General features: G+C 41.8%; 1 protein-coding gene across 2 annotated transcripts in view; it reads right to left on the reverse strand.

Moving 5' to 3' along the window:
- Positions 1-3,250: 3,250 nt before the first annotated feature.
- LOC119496134 (pro-neuregulin-3, membrane-bound isoform) overlaps positions 3,251-15,812 on the reverse strand; it is a 403,417-nt gene continuing 390,855 nt past the window's right edge. For both annotated transcript variants that reach the window (XM_037783253.1, XM_037783252.1), the window contains 3 exons: positions 14,078-14,193; positions 10,385-10,570; positions 3,251-4,116 (listed from right to left, as the gene is read on the reverse strand). In XM_037783253.1, the coding sequence (XP_037639181.1) occupies positions 3,441-4,116; positions 10,385-10,570; positions 14,078-14,193 (978 nt within the window). In that variant the 3' untranslated portion in view covers positions 3,251-3,440. The remainder of the gene's footprint in view (positions 4,117-10,384; positions 10,571-14,077; positions 14,194-15,812) is intronic.

The raw sequence follows: 15,812 nt of genomic DNA on the forward strand, positions 1-15,812 counted from the left end.
AGTGATGTAAACCTTTGAAAAGCAAGCCACTAACACTGTTTCTGTGATTTCTATGGAGACAGACGCTAACCAGAAGATTGTTGCTACTTGTGCTTATTGTTTCACGCTTTAAAGGGGACAGTGTGTAGGATTTAGTGGCCTCAAGTGTTGTGGTTGCAGAATGCAACCAACTGAGTACCCATCCGCTCACTCCTCCCTTTCCAAGACTGTGGTAACGTGAGCCGCCATAAGTCAGACGGCGGCTGCAGGTACCACGGTTTAGCACTCTGCGGCTCACTTTACCGGAGTTTCACCAGCGTGTCGGAGAACTACGGTGGCCTTCAGGTAACATCAAAACGCGAAAGTCCCTCTCTAAAGCCAGAGTTTGGTTTGTCCGTTCTGGGCTACTGTAGAAATATGGCGGACTCCGTGAAGAGGACCCGCTCCCTATGTAGATAGAAATGGCTCATTCTAAGCTAACGGAAACACAATGATTTTTATTTTCGGCTGTTTATACGCTAATGAAAACATAGTTATGAATATTATATTCCATTTCCGCTCATAGATCCCCAGAAATGTCACACACTGTTCTTTTAACTTTACTATTTTAATTAAGTTGTCTTCTTTTTTTTCAAATCAAATTAATTGAAATGTTTCAGTTTAGTTGCTTGAATGGAAACCAAAACATCCACATTGACGTGTTGTATTTTTCTGCCTGAAAAACGTCCTTGTCCATTTTATTCCTCCCGTTGGTGCCCATTTTTAATAGAAACACCATTAACCAATAATATTGATAGAATTCCTAAGTAGCAAGGCCAGCTCTCCCCTTTCATTCCATTAAAAAATGACATTATCAAACATCTGGAAAGAGACAGCTGCTCTTATAAAAACGATGCTGGAATAAAAGTAAGAGATGCTTTTTACTAATGAAATTAAAACCTGACTCGTGACATCAATAGACAAAGTTATATGGATAGAAACAATATGTTTTCATAAGTGGATGTATAGTATGGCATTTTGAACTGAAACCATGTTTTAAAACATTATTCATTTGTGTATTCTAGGCAGCACGGTGAAAAGAGGGAACTACCAGCTACTTTTATGGTGTGTAATACTCAACAGTCTCACGGCAGTTCATGAAATTGTCACAAACTTTTATCTACTTGATTCGTATACATAGACATGAATTTCCCTCGTTTTTCTACGAATGTCCAGCAACACGATACGCACGTGTCAATTTCTGCTCCAGTCTTTTCAAAATAAAACTACTCAGTTAGGTTCAGGAAAAAGTTGACTAGTTAGGCTCATGCAACAAAACTACTTAGTTAGCTTTAGCAAAAGATTGTGGTTTGGGTTAAAATAACACCGGAACTGGTGTAACTTAAGTACGGAAGTTACGTGACAAAAACTACTTAGTTAAATTTTGGAAAAATCGACATGGTTAGATTTAGGCAACAAATTACTCAGTTAGGCTTAGGAAAAGATCGACTAGTTAGGTTTAGGTAACAAAACTACTCAGTTAGCTTTAAGCAACAAAACTTAGTTAGGTTTATGTAAAAAAATTACTTGGTTAGGTTTAGGAAAATATCAACTTGGTTAGGTTTAGGTAACGAAACTACTTAGTTAAGTTTAGGAAAGATCGACTTGGTTAGGTTTAGGCAACAAAACTACTTAGTTAAGTTTAGGAAAGATCGACTTGGTTAGGTTTAGGCAACAAAACTACTTAGTTAAGTTTAGGAAAGATCGACTTTGTTAGGTTTAGGCAACGGAACTACTTAGTTAGCTTTAGGAAAAGATCACGGTTTTGGTTAGAATAACACCGGAAGTGCTGTAAGTTACGTGACAGATTAACTTTGACTTCTGGTTTCACACGGGACACTAACAGCGGTCTCCTGGGCGAAAGTGTTTTTTGACTCACCCATCCACCCTGACCTCTTCCCTTTGCGGTGTTTGCCACTCTTTATACTTCCCTGGTTCACAATTACGTGGATTACATACGAATTGATTTTGTGCTGACCATCACGAAAAAAGAGTGAAATTCGTGTCTATGTACACGAATCAATACTTCAAATGTCGTGACTATTTCATGAACTGCTGTGCGACTGGGCTTGAATACTGTTCTCAAACTGGTTTAGACCAGTTTGGGTGTTAAAAGGCTGACAGATAAGTACAGTATATGGATGTAAACCAGAGTGATGTTACCCAGCATGCGTGTTTGGACAGGGTGCTTTTAAGGAGTCTTCCAAGCAATCAACCAAAACAACTGTTATTTTGAAAAATCTTTACCAGAATTGCAACCATTTTTTTTTTTTTTTACTTTTTGTCACCAGAAACATTTGGCTGTAAGTTCATACAGAGATTCAAAAGCTTCCGATTCATAGGATACAACATAGAGACATTTATTTGTTTCAATACCCAAAAACCACGTGGTTGTCCCTCCCGTCAGCCCCAGAAAGCAGCATTGTTCATTAATAACTGAAAAATGGAAAACAAAAGAAACTAAAAAGATGTCCCCTTAGCCCTCCTTGTCCTTCCGTTGTCCTTTCTGTCCATTCATCCGACCGTTCAATCAACCCAAAGAAAATAATGCACAGGTGAGTGTGTGTACACATACGTGTGTGTGAAAATATCATTTGTAACAAAAAGTAAAATAATCTAGATTGGTTTTGAAACACTGGTCAACGGGGAGTCAGCGTCTGTGCTGTCTTTTAACAATCTGACCAACTAGAGGAAGTTGTTTTTTCTTCTCTTCCCTCGCTGCACACACACACGGACGTCTTTTGCCGTAAATCCTCAAAGTGTTGTTGGTAACCACAGAGGGCTGTACTGTAATTCTTGGCTGGGTAGACTGGTTTTCAAAAGGCCAGAGGGGGTTAAATTGGTGTGGAGGCTCCGTCCTTGTTGCAGGTTCGCAGAATCCCACTCGCGGTCGCACGGCGGTTAACGTGCGACCGCGACGTTAACGACGTTCTTTTGTTAGAATTGAGCCAAAACCAAAATGTGAGTTAATACAAAACAGGGAGAGAAAAAACAAAAGAAAAATAGTTACATCATTCCTGTGTTCTTCAACTTTGCACTTGGTCACTTTTTGAATTCCATATATTTATATCCATATATATTTATATATATATTTATATATTCTTTTTACAATTAAAAACACCATGGAGTTGACAGACTATTTGGTTTCTTTTTGCCTAAGTAGAAGTGTTTCTCTTGTTTTGTAAATAAATGCATGTAAATATTTTTTTTCTTCCATACTGTCAGTCGGTGTAAAGGCGGCCACTCGAGAAGTGTTTGTATCCATACGGTATATGCATATCATCAGCACATCATTTCCGTGATATTACATTTTTTTTTTTTTTTTTTAAATCCGGCATTTCCATTCGTGTCCCACAGATGCAGAACACCATAGTCTGTCAAACACTGTCAAACCGAAAGTGAAAGTCCTAAATGGCGTCCTTTCATTGGCTGCTTTGGCCCAGGTCTCTGTGTGATAGGCTGGGGCTGAGTAACTGGGTCTGCGTGGGTCCGTTACAGCTCAGCGCCCCGGCACTTCCTCCGTTAAGGTTCAGGAAGCAAACAGTTTCTCTGGCCTCCACCAGCGCAGCCGTCGACCCGCTGCTGATCCCGCCTTCATCCTGCTTCCTGTGAGCCAACGCCAACGCCCTGAGCTGCTCCTGCGCCTCCTCCAGCAGCAGCGCCACCTCGTCCCGCTGCTGACCGATGGCGGACGAGCAGGAAGAAGAGGACAACGTGGCCACGTGTGCCAACCTCTCTCCTCTCCTCGCTTCCTTGCAGGGCGCGGCGGCTCCGCAGACTGACATCGCCGCGGTCGACGGCGTGACGCTGGTTTGCATACAAGACACCTCGTTGTCATGGTGACACTGGACGGAAGGGATGATGGGGATGGAGCAGGAGCGAAACGGGGGAGGCGGGGAGTGGCTGTGACGGCGTCCGGGCCGACGCAGGCTGCGGGTGGCGGGGTTCGGATCGCTGTGCTCGGACAGGCCCAGACGCGCCTCCGTGCGGCCACTCCAAGGCGATGGCAACGACGTCTCCATGGAAACAGGAGTTTGCATATGTAGGAAGGCATCACGTCTGGGGTCGTCACACTGGTTCTCTACCTGCATTTGGCAACTAGAGACAACGGGAAACAGAGAAAAAAGGAGCAAAGATTATTAAAAGGAGAAAAACTTCCTCACTTCACTGAGAAGAAGAAGTCATCGTGTCTTTGAGTGCGATTTCAACTAGATCGCCTTTTCAAACTCCCACGCCGAAACGCTGGCAGAATACACAGAGGGACAGCTCTCCGCCCTTTGCCATCTCGCAGGCTAACCGAGGATGCCGAGAGGAAGAAGATGGGCCATGACATCTTTCTTTCATCTCTTTATATCTGAGGCTGCGCACACACACACAAAAAAAAATCCCAAAAACCTCAACTCCCTTATATAAGCCAAGAGGTAACAGAGAGTTCACTTTTTATATTATTGATTTAATGACTTTAAGAATGTAGAAAATGAGAAGTGTTGTTTTAAAAGTATAAAGCGGTCAGCTTTGGTCAAGGACAACGGAGGTAATCAGGCATCACGACCGCTAATTTCTATCGATTTTTTTTTCCTTTTTAGTAGTTCCAGTTTTAGTTCAAGACCATTTGCTTTGTTTGAAAATCCTTTTTGAGTCAGAGATTGTATAACTGCACTCATTCGTAAATCTTTTCTATATTTGTAAAGTTGTTCTTCTCTGCCGTCAGTCATACCTCCTCTATTCCCTCACTCCTCTGCTGTTTCCCCCCCAAACAGCATGGTACGTTTTCTTAACTTGACATCTTGTGTATACCCGACCTGCCACATGTTCATGTGTTGTTTTGGTTGCTTCTCAGATCACGTCATCAACCGATCCCCATTTGTGCGTCCTGCCTATTTAGTCTGTCCGTCCCTGTTAGCCTCAGCCCGTTTGTTAGCCGTCCTTGTGCTCAACCTCTTAGATTAAACTGTGCATCTTTGACATCTTGCTTGTTCACCATTAATGAATACATTTACATGACACAAGAAACCGGGTTACAGGGAGAAATCTGAATTTACATGTGTTTACATGCAGCTGCACAGTAATCTGATTTCTCCGCTAACCACGGCCAGAAGTGAAGTCCACAGTTCTTCCTAATATTGGGAATATACCTGCAGAAACTGACATATTTAGACTTATAGAAACTACTATTATTTATTTTAGTATCAGTTCCAGTTTAGTTGGACTTTAGATTGAATAATTCTGAATGCAAAGATGCACTCCATGTTAGGGAATGATTATGGTTACAGCTAATAAAAAGGTAACGTCTGTGACAGAAAACAAACTCTGGTCTCCCAACCGGATCTCATGGGAAGGTGCTTAAAAGGCACGCCATTTTAAGGACATTCCACGTGTCATGATGACGCATTTTGGGCTTTCCGCGTGTCATTTAACGGCCAACCCCGTCTCCTACAAAATCATATTCCCATACAACTAAACTACATTCTCAACTATGTTCTGAGGGAAACGGAAAGTCAACGTTAATTTATTTGTCATGTAAGTTGCGTACTTGAGTAACAATAGAGTTATTTTAAGCCAAACCACCATCTTTTCCTAAACCTAACCAAGTTGTTTCCTGTGAAGACGTAAGTTTATTTTGAAAAGACTGAAACGGAAATGAAGAAGTGATGTTTGTCAGAAAACGCATGAAAAAAGAGGAACAACTTTTCGGAAGATATCATACGAATCGTTGTATGATGATATGTTGCAACGGCCAACCCTGTCTCCTGCAAAATTACGTTCCTATAAAACTAAACGGCATTCTCAACTATGTTTCAAGAGAAACATATTTTCTCCCAGATTACAGTCGCAGTTGAAAACAGTTTTAAACATGTGATTGACGTTGTAAATTGTAACAGAACAAAACAAAAAACTTAAAAAAATTACTTGGTTAGGTTTAGTTAAAACATTATGGTTTGGCTTAAAATGGCAGGCTGGTCTCTTTCATTATATGGGAACATAATTTTTAGGAGACGGGGCTGTAACAGCGAGCTTCTCTGCCCATTCAGACTATAGACCTCTCTGTTCTGTATGTGGGTCTTGACCTAACTTCACTGAGCCCAGACTTAATCTCTTCCCCCTCTTTCTAAGACTGACCATGCCCTTCAGTGTTATCGCTGTCTAAATCCAGCGGCATTCTAAAGCCTCATTATCTTTATGTAATAATTCATAATCCTCTGCAGAGGCTAGCCTTTCCTGTCATGTTAAGGTCCAACGTGGAGTCCCCCTCTCCCTCATAGTACTACATCACACACACACACTTGTGCTTTCCCATCATGGCGCGCAAAAAAGAAAAATAGTGGTGGGAGGAGAATGTGCTTTTTTCAGACTCAAAAGGAAATCACATCGTCCTTTTATCGCCGCAGACATGAAAACCTCACCAAAAAACCACAGTGGAGATTTAGCGGGGCCCACAGAGAGGATCTCCGCGAGCGATAAGAGAGGATGATGCGAGGGTGCTAATTCCCAAGATAACATTCACAGACAAATCTCCCTTTTGATGTGTTGAAACACAATCAGATTGCAAAAATCTATGAAGCAGAGTTCAAATATAGACCCTGGAGCGACGAGGGAGCAGCTAGAGGGGTATTACAGAGAGATTGTGTGCAAGTGAGGTGAGATAAGTGACTGGGGCTTTTATCTTTTACAGGAGCTCATTACATGCACAAGTGTTAACAGTCATTTTTCATTAATCCATGCCCCTACGGATAATTTCTTAATATATCTCATCTGTTTGCTGCTGAAGTCAAAGTAAAAAATCTTTATGCAATATGATGCGGCGACCTTGTAACACTGGGAAATGTTCCAGAGAAGCAACACGTGAGTGTTTATGCATGCATGTAGATGTGTACGCCTACACACAGACACACAAGCTGTCTTACTGAAGGCGGAATATATCGCAAAACAAGCTCAGAGAGGGAGGGATGTTTCTAAAGAAATGCTGCAAACAGTGGAAGGAAATACAAAACTGCATGCTGTGTCTCCATCAGCCATTTTGGAGACAGCTTTATCTTAAAATAGAAGTAACAACACAGGACATTCTGTCTCCCTGTCAGCCATTTTGTTGAGATAACACAAGGCTTCTCTAACAGGCATGGAATAGAACGGGCAACCTTTTCTTTAAAGCCTTTTCTAACTGTCATGTGCTATCTGCACACTCCTCTATCACATCCTTTTACTGCCTCTTTCTTCTTTTTACTAGATTTTTGAACGCTATTTGTCCGTGTCAGAATGGATTCAAACGGGTTGTCTCTCTATTTCTGTCTCTGCATCTCTCCCTCCAGTCTCTGTGCGGTCATGGTCAAATGTCTCCATGGCAACCCAGACTACCATACTATTGGAAAGGGGAGTCTGTATACTACGTCTGATTTTCATGCAGCATCTGTGCATTAAAAGGGGAGTTCATTCTGTGCAGTGGCGTGCACAGATGCTCTAGGGGCAGGGGCAAAAATAAAAAAAGAGGGGTCTAAGCAGAGCAGCTAATGTAGTGATCAGAGGACATTTAGACCAACTAGAGGACACTCAAGTGACATTCTGACTGACATGGGGACGCTTAGGGTGACCATATGACAAATGGGGGATCACCATAGGTTACTTCAGCTGACCAAAGGGGCACTTTGGGACACAATGATTGACATGAAGACATATGGACAACCCAGAAGAGATGCCCAACCAGGGGGCACTTAGACTGACCAGAGGAACCTTTAGTTGACCAGAAAACAGTTGGATTAAACCAAGAACATCTGGACAGACCGGAGGAGACAACCAGGAGACATCGGAGCTGACCAGTGAGCACTCAATCTCAGGGGCACTTGGGCCTGCCTAAGGACACTTGGGTCGACTCGAGAGCGCTTATGCTGACCCGACCGTCAGTTGAGGATGGACTTTGGGTGACCAGAGGACACACTGATTGCCCTGAAGACATATGGACAACCTAGAAGATGCTTGGGCCAACCGGAACTATTACGCCCAACCAAGATGCACTTAGACTGACCAAAGGACCCTTTAGCTGACCAGAAAACCGTTGGATTAAACTAAGAACATCTGGGCAGACCGGAGGAGACAACCAGAGGACATCGGAGCTGACCAGTAAGCATTGAGGGGCATTTGGCCCAACCTAAGGACACTTGGGCCGACCCAAGAGCACTTGTGCTGACCCAACCGTCACTTGGGGATGGACTTTGGGTGACCAGAGGACACTTGGGCTGACCATAGGGGAACTTGAGTGGAACTTGGGCAGACAAGAAGAGCTCTTGTGTTGAGGAGATGCTCACTTAAGCAGCTCAAGTGTCCCTCCATACATTCAGGCATGAAATATGCTGCTTAAGTAAAGATTAAAACTATAGGAAACATCCCCCCCACCCCCACTGTGTTCACATCACTGACTTTACTGTATGCATGCTATTCGTGTGCTCACTGTATGTGGGAGTGTGTGTTTTTTTGCCCAGCCATGTCTATCTGCTCCCCCCTCTTTCTATTAGTATGCATGTAGGTCATGTGGAGCTTTATCCTGAGCCGGGACCGCTGGGACCTGAACGCCTGAAGTGAGGCTCGCCAGCCCAGGTGGGTAAAGCACTGACTCATGACCCACCAAAAATGGGTCAAAGCACAGCGCCTTTCAAATTCAATACATTTCTCGCTATTCATTCGCACTGATCATTTGCATTTTCCCCTGGCTGCTGTGCACATGCTGTTTGCACATTACTGTGTTACATTTAAATGCTAGGATTTAATTGTTGTCTACCTGCTAAGCCGTCGCATTAAAACGCTGAGAATGAGAATTAAGCGCAGGCTTGACAAGATGTCAGAGACGGAGAGAGAGAAAGAGAGCGAAGAATCTGGATGTGCAGCCTGCGTCGTGTCCTTAAAAGCAGAAGCACCAGGCGAAGCATTTCCTTTGAACTCGTGCCACTTGTACTGCAGACCACAACATAACGTGACCTTGTTTTTATCTTTGCTCAGCAGATTGGAAAACAAAGGGATGGGGGGAGTAAAAGGAGGTTTAAGAAAAAAAAGAAATGCAGTCTTATAAAATATCACAGAATTGGCTTTGAAACATCCACTCTTGAAATGAAATCCAAAGCTTTGTCCGCGGCAGGAATGTATTTTTCAGTTAGTGGCTTTCATTGAAATGACTCAGCACACGGAGGATACAGCAAAGAAGTAAAGCGGAGACAGAAAAGACATTGAGGATTAAACCTTAAAATACTCTAGATCTTTAAGCTCAACACATTCTCATTCCCAACTCAGTCCCACCAAATGGAGTATGAATGACTAATAATTTGCAAGTCATTTTGCATGTAATAAGAACGCTGTTCTTGTCTGTACTGACTGCAATGTAAACACATCCGTGTAAATATGCTACGCTCAGAGCTAGTGACGTAGAATAAAAAGAGAGAAAGACTGCTTATGGTGAGACGAAGGGGAGGTGGATGGGTCCAACAAACACAGGAGACGGGTGTTCCTGTCCCAAAGTGTTGTTGAGTTATTTCAAGTGAGGTTCGCGACATGTTTTCTGTACTTATGTTACATCTTTTACGTACTTATTTTAAGCCCAACCGTGATGTTTTTTCCTAAATTTGCCTAAACATAACCGCGACCATTTCACGGTAACGACATAGCGTTAAATGAGACGTAAAAAGCCTAAAATTTGCTATCATGACATGCGGAAATGTCGTGCTATTTATATGTCTTCTCATGAAATCGGGTTACCCAGCTCTTCAAATATTGCAGCTTGGTAAGTTTTGGACGTGTCAGGGACGGCGTGTCAATTTACGCTCCTTACGTGTATAGTGTATTTTCAAAATAAACTTCCAACATAGGTTTACTTAGTTTTTAGATTTACTCACGCAACAAAAACACTTGGTTAGGCTTAGGAAAAAATTTAGGTTTTTCTTACGCAAAATAACTATGTTTGTTACGTAACTGGCGTTCGTAAAGTATGGAAGTTATGTAACAAAATTAGGGTAAAATATGTCAACGTTGACTTGGTTTCACCTGTGACACAAACAGTAGTCTCAGTGAAAGTCCTGTGTCTGTTGAACCCTTCCACCCCTCTGTCACCCGTGGAGGGTGAACTTTCTCGTCAGTTGACCGTCTAATAATGACTCGGATGGGTTTATATTGGAGTTAGTTGAAAGCCCAGTGCATCCCATACAGATGCAAAGAGTCAAACAGAATACTATTATATAATATTTTCCAGATAAACCTTTAGGGCAGATTTGGTTTATTAAAACAAAATAAAAAGACAAAAATGTCTCACAGTGACATATTTTATGATTAAGCTGTTTTAATCATTTGAAGTCACTAACTGTAATCTGGGCCTTCAGCATATTCTCCTCACCCTCTTTGTGCTTCAGCCTCCCTCTCAGATGAGTCCACTTCCTGAAGGTGTTGGTAGGCGGGGCCTGAATACTTGGATCCTCCAATCGGATTTAACCTTCCCCTGGGTATGGGCGGGGTCCTGCGTGGAGCTGACCAATGGGCTGCCCGGGTTCTCGGATCCGGGCTGTGAGACAAGGAACCACTTCTAAGAAAAAAAAAAAGAAGTCAGAAAAGAATCAAGCGTTATTGTTTAACATAGAATTAGACATGCTGTCAGATATGATATAAGATCAAATGTATGAGATCTCTCAACCCAGGACCCGAGTCGGGCCGGGGCCAAATTATACTGATATTGTGATGGATAAAGTCTTGTTGTATTGCTGGGGGTCTCTGGTCTATGTTTAAATTAGGCGGCAACCTCCAGTGAGGCCAATGCTGAAGTTCCTTAAACCTGCATTCTTTCTAACAGCCAGCAGGGGGCGACTCCTCTGGTTGCTAAAAGAACTCTGATTGTATAGAAGTCTATGAGAAAATGAGCCTACTTCTCACTTGATTTATTACCTTTATGGTCTCAATCGCTAGTTTGAAGTCTTCTTCAATACAGCATGATGTTCACTTAGTAAATGATGGTCCCATTTAGAGTCAAATAGACCATAAAGCAGGGGATGCTTTAGGGCGGAGCTACCTTGTGATTGACAGGCCGTTACCACGGCGTTGTCCGTGTGCTTTCAGTTCATCAAAGTTAATTGTGACATTTATGGTTGCCTAAAAAATGTCTTAGTCAGCATTCGGTTGTACTTTGCTCATCATCATCTCAGGAAGAAGATGAGTTTTTTGATTGTTATTGCTGCTCTTCCTGCTTTTTTAATTGGTGGTGCATCACGCCGCTGCCAATGTTGGTATTCTCTCTCTGTTTGGGTCAACCGCAATTTGGATCCAGTCTAATTATCCATTGGTCTATTTGGATCTGACTGTCCTCTAGCCATTTTTGGATCAGTCTCTCTCTTTTTTTAGAATTTATTTGTGCATTTCGGTAGGTTTTCCATTGGTCCGTTTTGGATTGGAGACCTCTGGCAAACAGTTAAAATAAGTTGAGTGGGCATCAACATATGACCACTGTTCAAAATTTTTATCAAACTGAATTTATATGAAAATTGACCAGCAGATTAAGTCGTTGCACAACCTGTAATCTTGGTACATTTCTGGCTTTGCTTGAGACACTATTTTTTGCACGCAATGAGAAAACATAATTTACTTTACAGAAACGGGTGGAAAGGGAGAATGAAAAGTAGACAAATGTTCCTAGTTCCCAAGAAGAATTGAAGTTATTAAAATGACCTCACATCCTTTAAGAAAACGACTGATTTGTTTCTCTTAGATGAATCAGTTTTAGTAATACAGTCATTTGAAAGCATGGTGTTATGTTCATGTCCTCTTTGCTTACATATAATCTCTTAAAAGAGATTTTGGAGCCAGAGTGTTAAGTACATTTTGACTTGCTTTACTGAAGTAGCTCTCCAGGCCCTCATTCATATTTAACTGTGCTGTTTTGAAGGAGAGATTTGCCTCTAAAAATGTGCTTCTTAGCCATAACAACTGGAAGCCCTACTTACAGTCAGCCACTTAATAGTGTTGGCAGAGTTTTGTATAAAGGCATTTAAAACGAGATATTTCCGAACCACAGAATTAGCCTTGGCCAGTTTCTTTCTGGCTATTTTGGACCGTGGTATCTCAACACCCTCCGCTATCCCGACAATAGAGTCCAAGTCTCTGCCTAAGCCGATGCGATTGCAAACAAATAAACCCTGATCGCCCACTAAGAATGTAATTTGCGGTAAGAGGAACAGACTGCCAGATAAGTAATCTTGTGATCACCTCAGCTCTTCACCGAGAAATGGAAAGAAAAGGAGAAAGAAAAGTCTCAGCCAAAAGGTTAGAGAAGTGGACTTTGTGGTTTGAAGGTTGTCTGATCGTATTTCTGGTTTGGCTGGGAAAATCTCTGCTTGGATCCCCTAACAAAAAGCTGATTAACCCCCCCAGCTGCTCCGGTGGAGTTGCTCAGCAGTTAGAGGTAGAAACCCAGTTTACCGAGAGGCTCTCAGGCGTGAACATCTGTTTCTGTTAAAGGAAAGTGAAGTCAAAAAAGCGTTAAGTACGTATTTTAGTCAATTCCCTCTGCATCATCAATGTTGAAAACAACATTTTTTCACTCTTTTTCCAGCCCTTTCTCCTAAAAATGACGTTCCGATACAACGCGGATTACGTTTGTTTTTGACAATCACAAATATGTTTGTAATGACAGTCTGTGGAGGTCTGCGGATGTCCGCGTAGGAAGGACGTCGGGGAGGTGGATGGGTCAAACAAACACAGGACCTTCGCCCAGGAGACAACTGTTATTTTCCTGTGTGAAACTAAAAGTCACTGTTGACTTATTCTAAGCGTACGTACTTAACTAACGGCAGTTGGGTAACAAACTGACTTATTTTACGTGATAAACGTAGTAATTTTAACCCAAACCATGATCTTTTCCTAAACCTATACCAAGTTTTGTTATGTAAGTAAACCTTCACTTCTTTTAATTTACATCTGTAGATTCATAAAGTAACAAACAGTCATTTTTAGTTTTTGTTACTAAACCTAACGAAATAGTTTTGTTGTGTTTTGTTTTATTTCCATTTACAACATTAACCACGTGTTTTAAACTGCGACTGTAATCCAGGAGAAACACTTGGCTTGTATATAGATGTTTTATTTCATTTTTTTTATTGTTGGTCATTGGTGCTTATAATATATATTTATATCATATTTATATATACACCTATTGACATATATTTGTGTACATAACAGTCTTTATTTGTCCAGCTTAGTTGTCCTTGTCCCTAGAAGTTATTTCTATTTCTGTTTAAGTACATTGAGAGAAATGCAAAAATTCCTTGTATGTGCACACGTACTGATTCATAAATTGATAAATGGATTAATTGATAAATCTGATTCTGATTGAGAAATATGTTTCCCTCGAAACCTATTCGAGAATGCAGTTTAGTTGTGTGGGAACGTAACGTTGGAGGAGACAAGGTTTCTTTTTCACACATAAAACCATAAAACCTGGAGCAGAGGCTAAAACTCTAAAAACAGAATACCAATGACGTACAAACCGGCTCTGCGGGAGCTCCCGTCTCTTTGGCTCAGCTCTGTGTGAATGTGCTTGTTTGTGTGTATTGTAGCGGAGGATTCAGCCTTGGCAGAGATTTGAGTTCTAACTCCGTCAGAAGTGGGCAACACACGAGGGTGTTGCTACTGCTGCTGATGAACATGCCGACGCTCCGACACACCGCTGAGCAGTGTGAGAAAAAGCTTACAGGGATTCACATGTCGGCGCTGCCTCATAAATCCCTGCACATGTGCTTCCCATTTTATCTCTGTCTCATCTCCTCAGCGTTCATGACTGTTATAGATATGCTTATTAACATGTTTATAGCTTTAATTATAATTACCATCATTCTTCCGTGAATCAGCAATTAGCTTTGGCTGCACTGTAATGTGGATAATTCAATTTCTCTCTTCACTGCGTCCCTGCTGATTAGAGGAAAGGACACTGAAGTTGCCTATTGTTGGTGTAATTTGCATTATTACTATTTCCTGCAGTGAACGGAGGGGGGAAGCTGCATCTCTGGTGTGACGTTATACCCGTATGTGCAATCAAATGTCATACCTGTGATGTTTGGCCGTGCCTCTGGACGCGTTGGACGGCGTGGTGGAGATGTTGCAGTGTGGAAAGCTGGACTCACAGACGTTTCCCTGGCGAGGCTGGGAGGACCGTTTGCAGTACTGCGGAGACAAACAAGAACAACAATAAAGTTTTGTCGCAGTTAACATGTCACGAGGAATCCTTCAGATAAACTGATGTTAAAGATATTTTTACATCGTGCTATATACAAAGTGTTCCCACTCAGGATAGAGCTTGTCCTCCTTCTTAAGCAGGGTATATAGAGATTTCTTAGATCTCTTCCATTAACTCCCCCGGCTCTTTCTCACACTGAGAGCCTCGGGGTGGGGAGTGTACCGCCTCGATTCTCAGAGCTGATTGTCGGAGACTAAATGGAGTCCAGTTACATCTATTTCCCTCCACCACTTTCCTCCACATTATTCTCGATTTTTCGGGGATTGAGGTAAATGGTACCGTGTGGAGAGAACGAGAAAGAGGCTGCTGATAGTTTGATAACATCACGAGCATTAAGGCTTCAGGTTCTGTAGCAAAACTTCGAGCGTCACTGAGGTCCAGCTGTGCCACTGATGGCTGAATATCGCTGATGGTCTCGTTTACTTATGTAGGTCAAACATGTTCTCATGCCATCTCGTCACATACTGATGCTTTGTCAGACCCCTTGGCATCACTTTTCAGTCGCAGTAAACACGTGATTAATGTTGTGGATTAAACAAAAACACTTCCATTGGCACAGTTTAGAAATGGAGGAGATAGAGAGAGGAGTGGGAGGTATGACATGCAACAAAGGCCCCAGGGCCGGAATTGAACCCGGGACATTGTGGTTATATGGCATGCGCTGCAACCACTTGACGACCAAGACGCTCCAAAGCATCAATTATTAATGTTAACTTCAGTCCTCTAGCTCAATGCTTCCCAACCTGTGGTGAGATGTTTAAAGTAGAGCTGTCAATCCATTCAAATATTTAGACGCGATTAATAGCAAATTAATCAGACATTTTTATCTGTTCAAAATGCACCTTAAAGGGAGATTTGTCAAGTATTGAATACTCTTATCAACATGGGAGTGGACAAATATGCTGCTTTATGCAAATGTATGTATATATTTATTATTGGAAATCAGTTAACAACACAAAACAATGACAGATATTGTCCAGAAACCCTCACAGGTACTGCATTTAGCATAAAACAATATGCTCCAATCATAACATGGCAAATTGCAGCCCAACAGGCAACAACAGCTGTCAGCTTTTTTGGGACATTTTTTCAACTTTTTTCGGACACATTTCAAAATATGTTTGGACATATTTAAGACTTTTTTTCAGACATTCTTCTGATGTTTTTCAGGCTTTTTCAGAGGTCAACAGACCCCTTTGAAAATGGCCATGCCAGTTTTTCTTCGCCAAAAGTTCGGAGTGTTATTTAACCTCCTTCACAACGAGCTAGTATGACATGGTTGGTACCGATGGATTCCTTTTATAGTTTCAAATGATACCTGTATACCTGTCACTTTGAAAGATCGATATCACAAGGTACCTTAAAGAAATTAGTGGCGTTAAAACGAATCTGCGTTAATGCGTTATCGCATTAAGTTTGACAGCTCTATTTTAAAGGAATACAACGGAATCAAAAACATATTTCTTCTGTAATAACTCATTTTTTAATCAATTGTGGATCGCTATAAACTTCCAGGTTTCTCAAAAATTATTAAAATGGAACAATT

This window comes from Sebastes umbrosus, chromosome 10 (genome assembly GCF_015220745.1).
Source record: "Sebastes umbrosus isolate fSebUmb1 chromosome 10, fSebUmb1.pri, whole genome shotgun sequence".
Classification (NCBI taxonomy): domain Eukaryota; kingdom Metazoa; phylum Chordata; class Actinopteri; order Perciformes; family Sebastidae; genus Sebastes; species Sebastes umbrosus.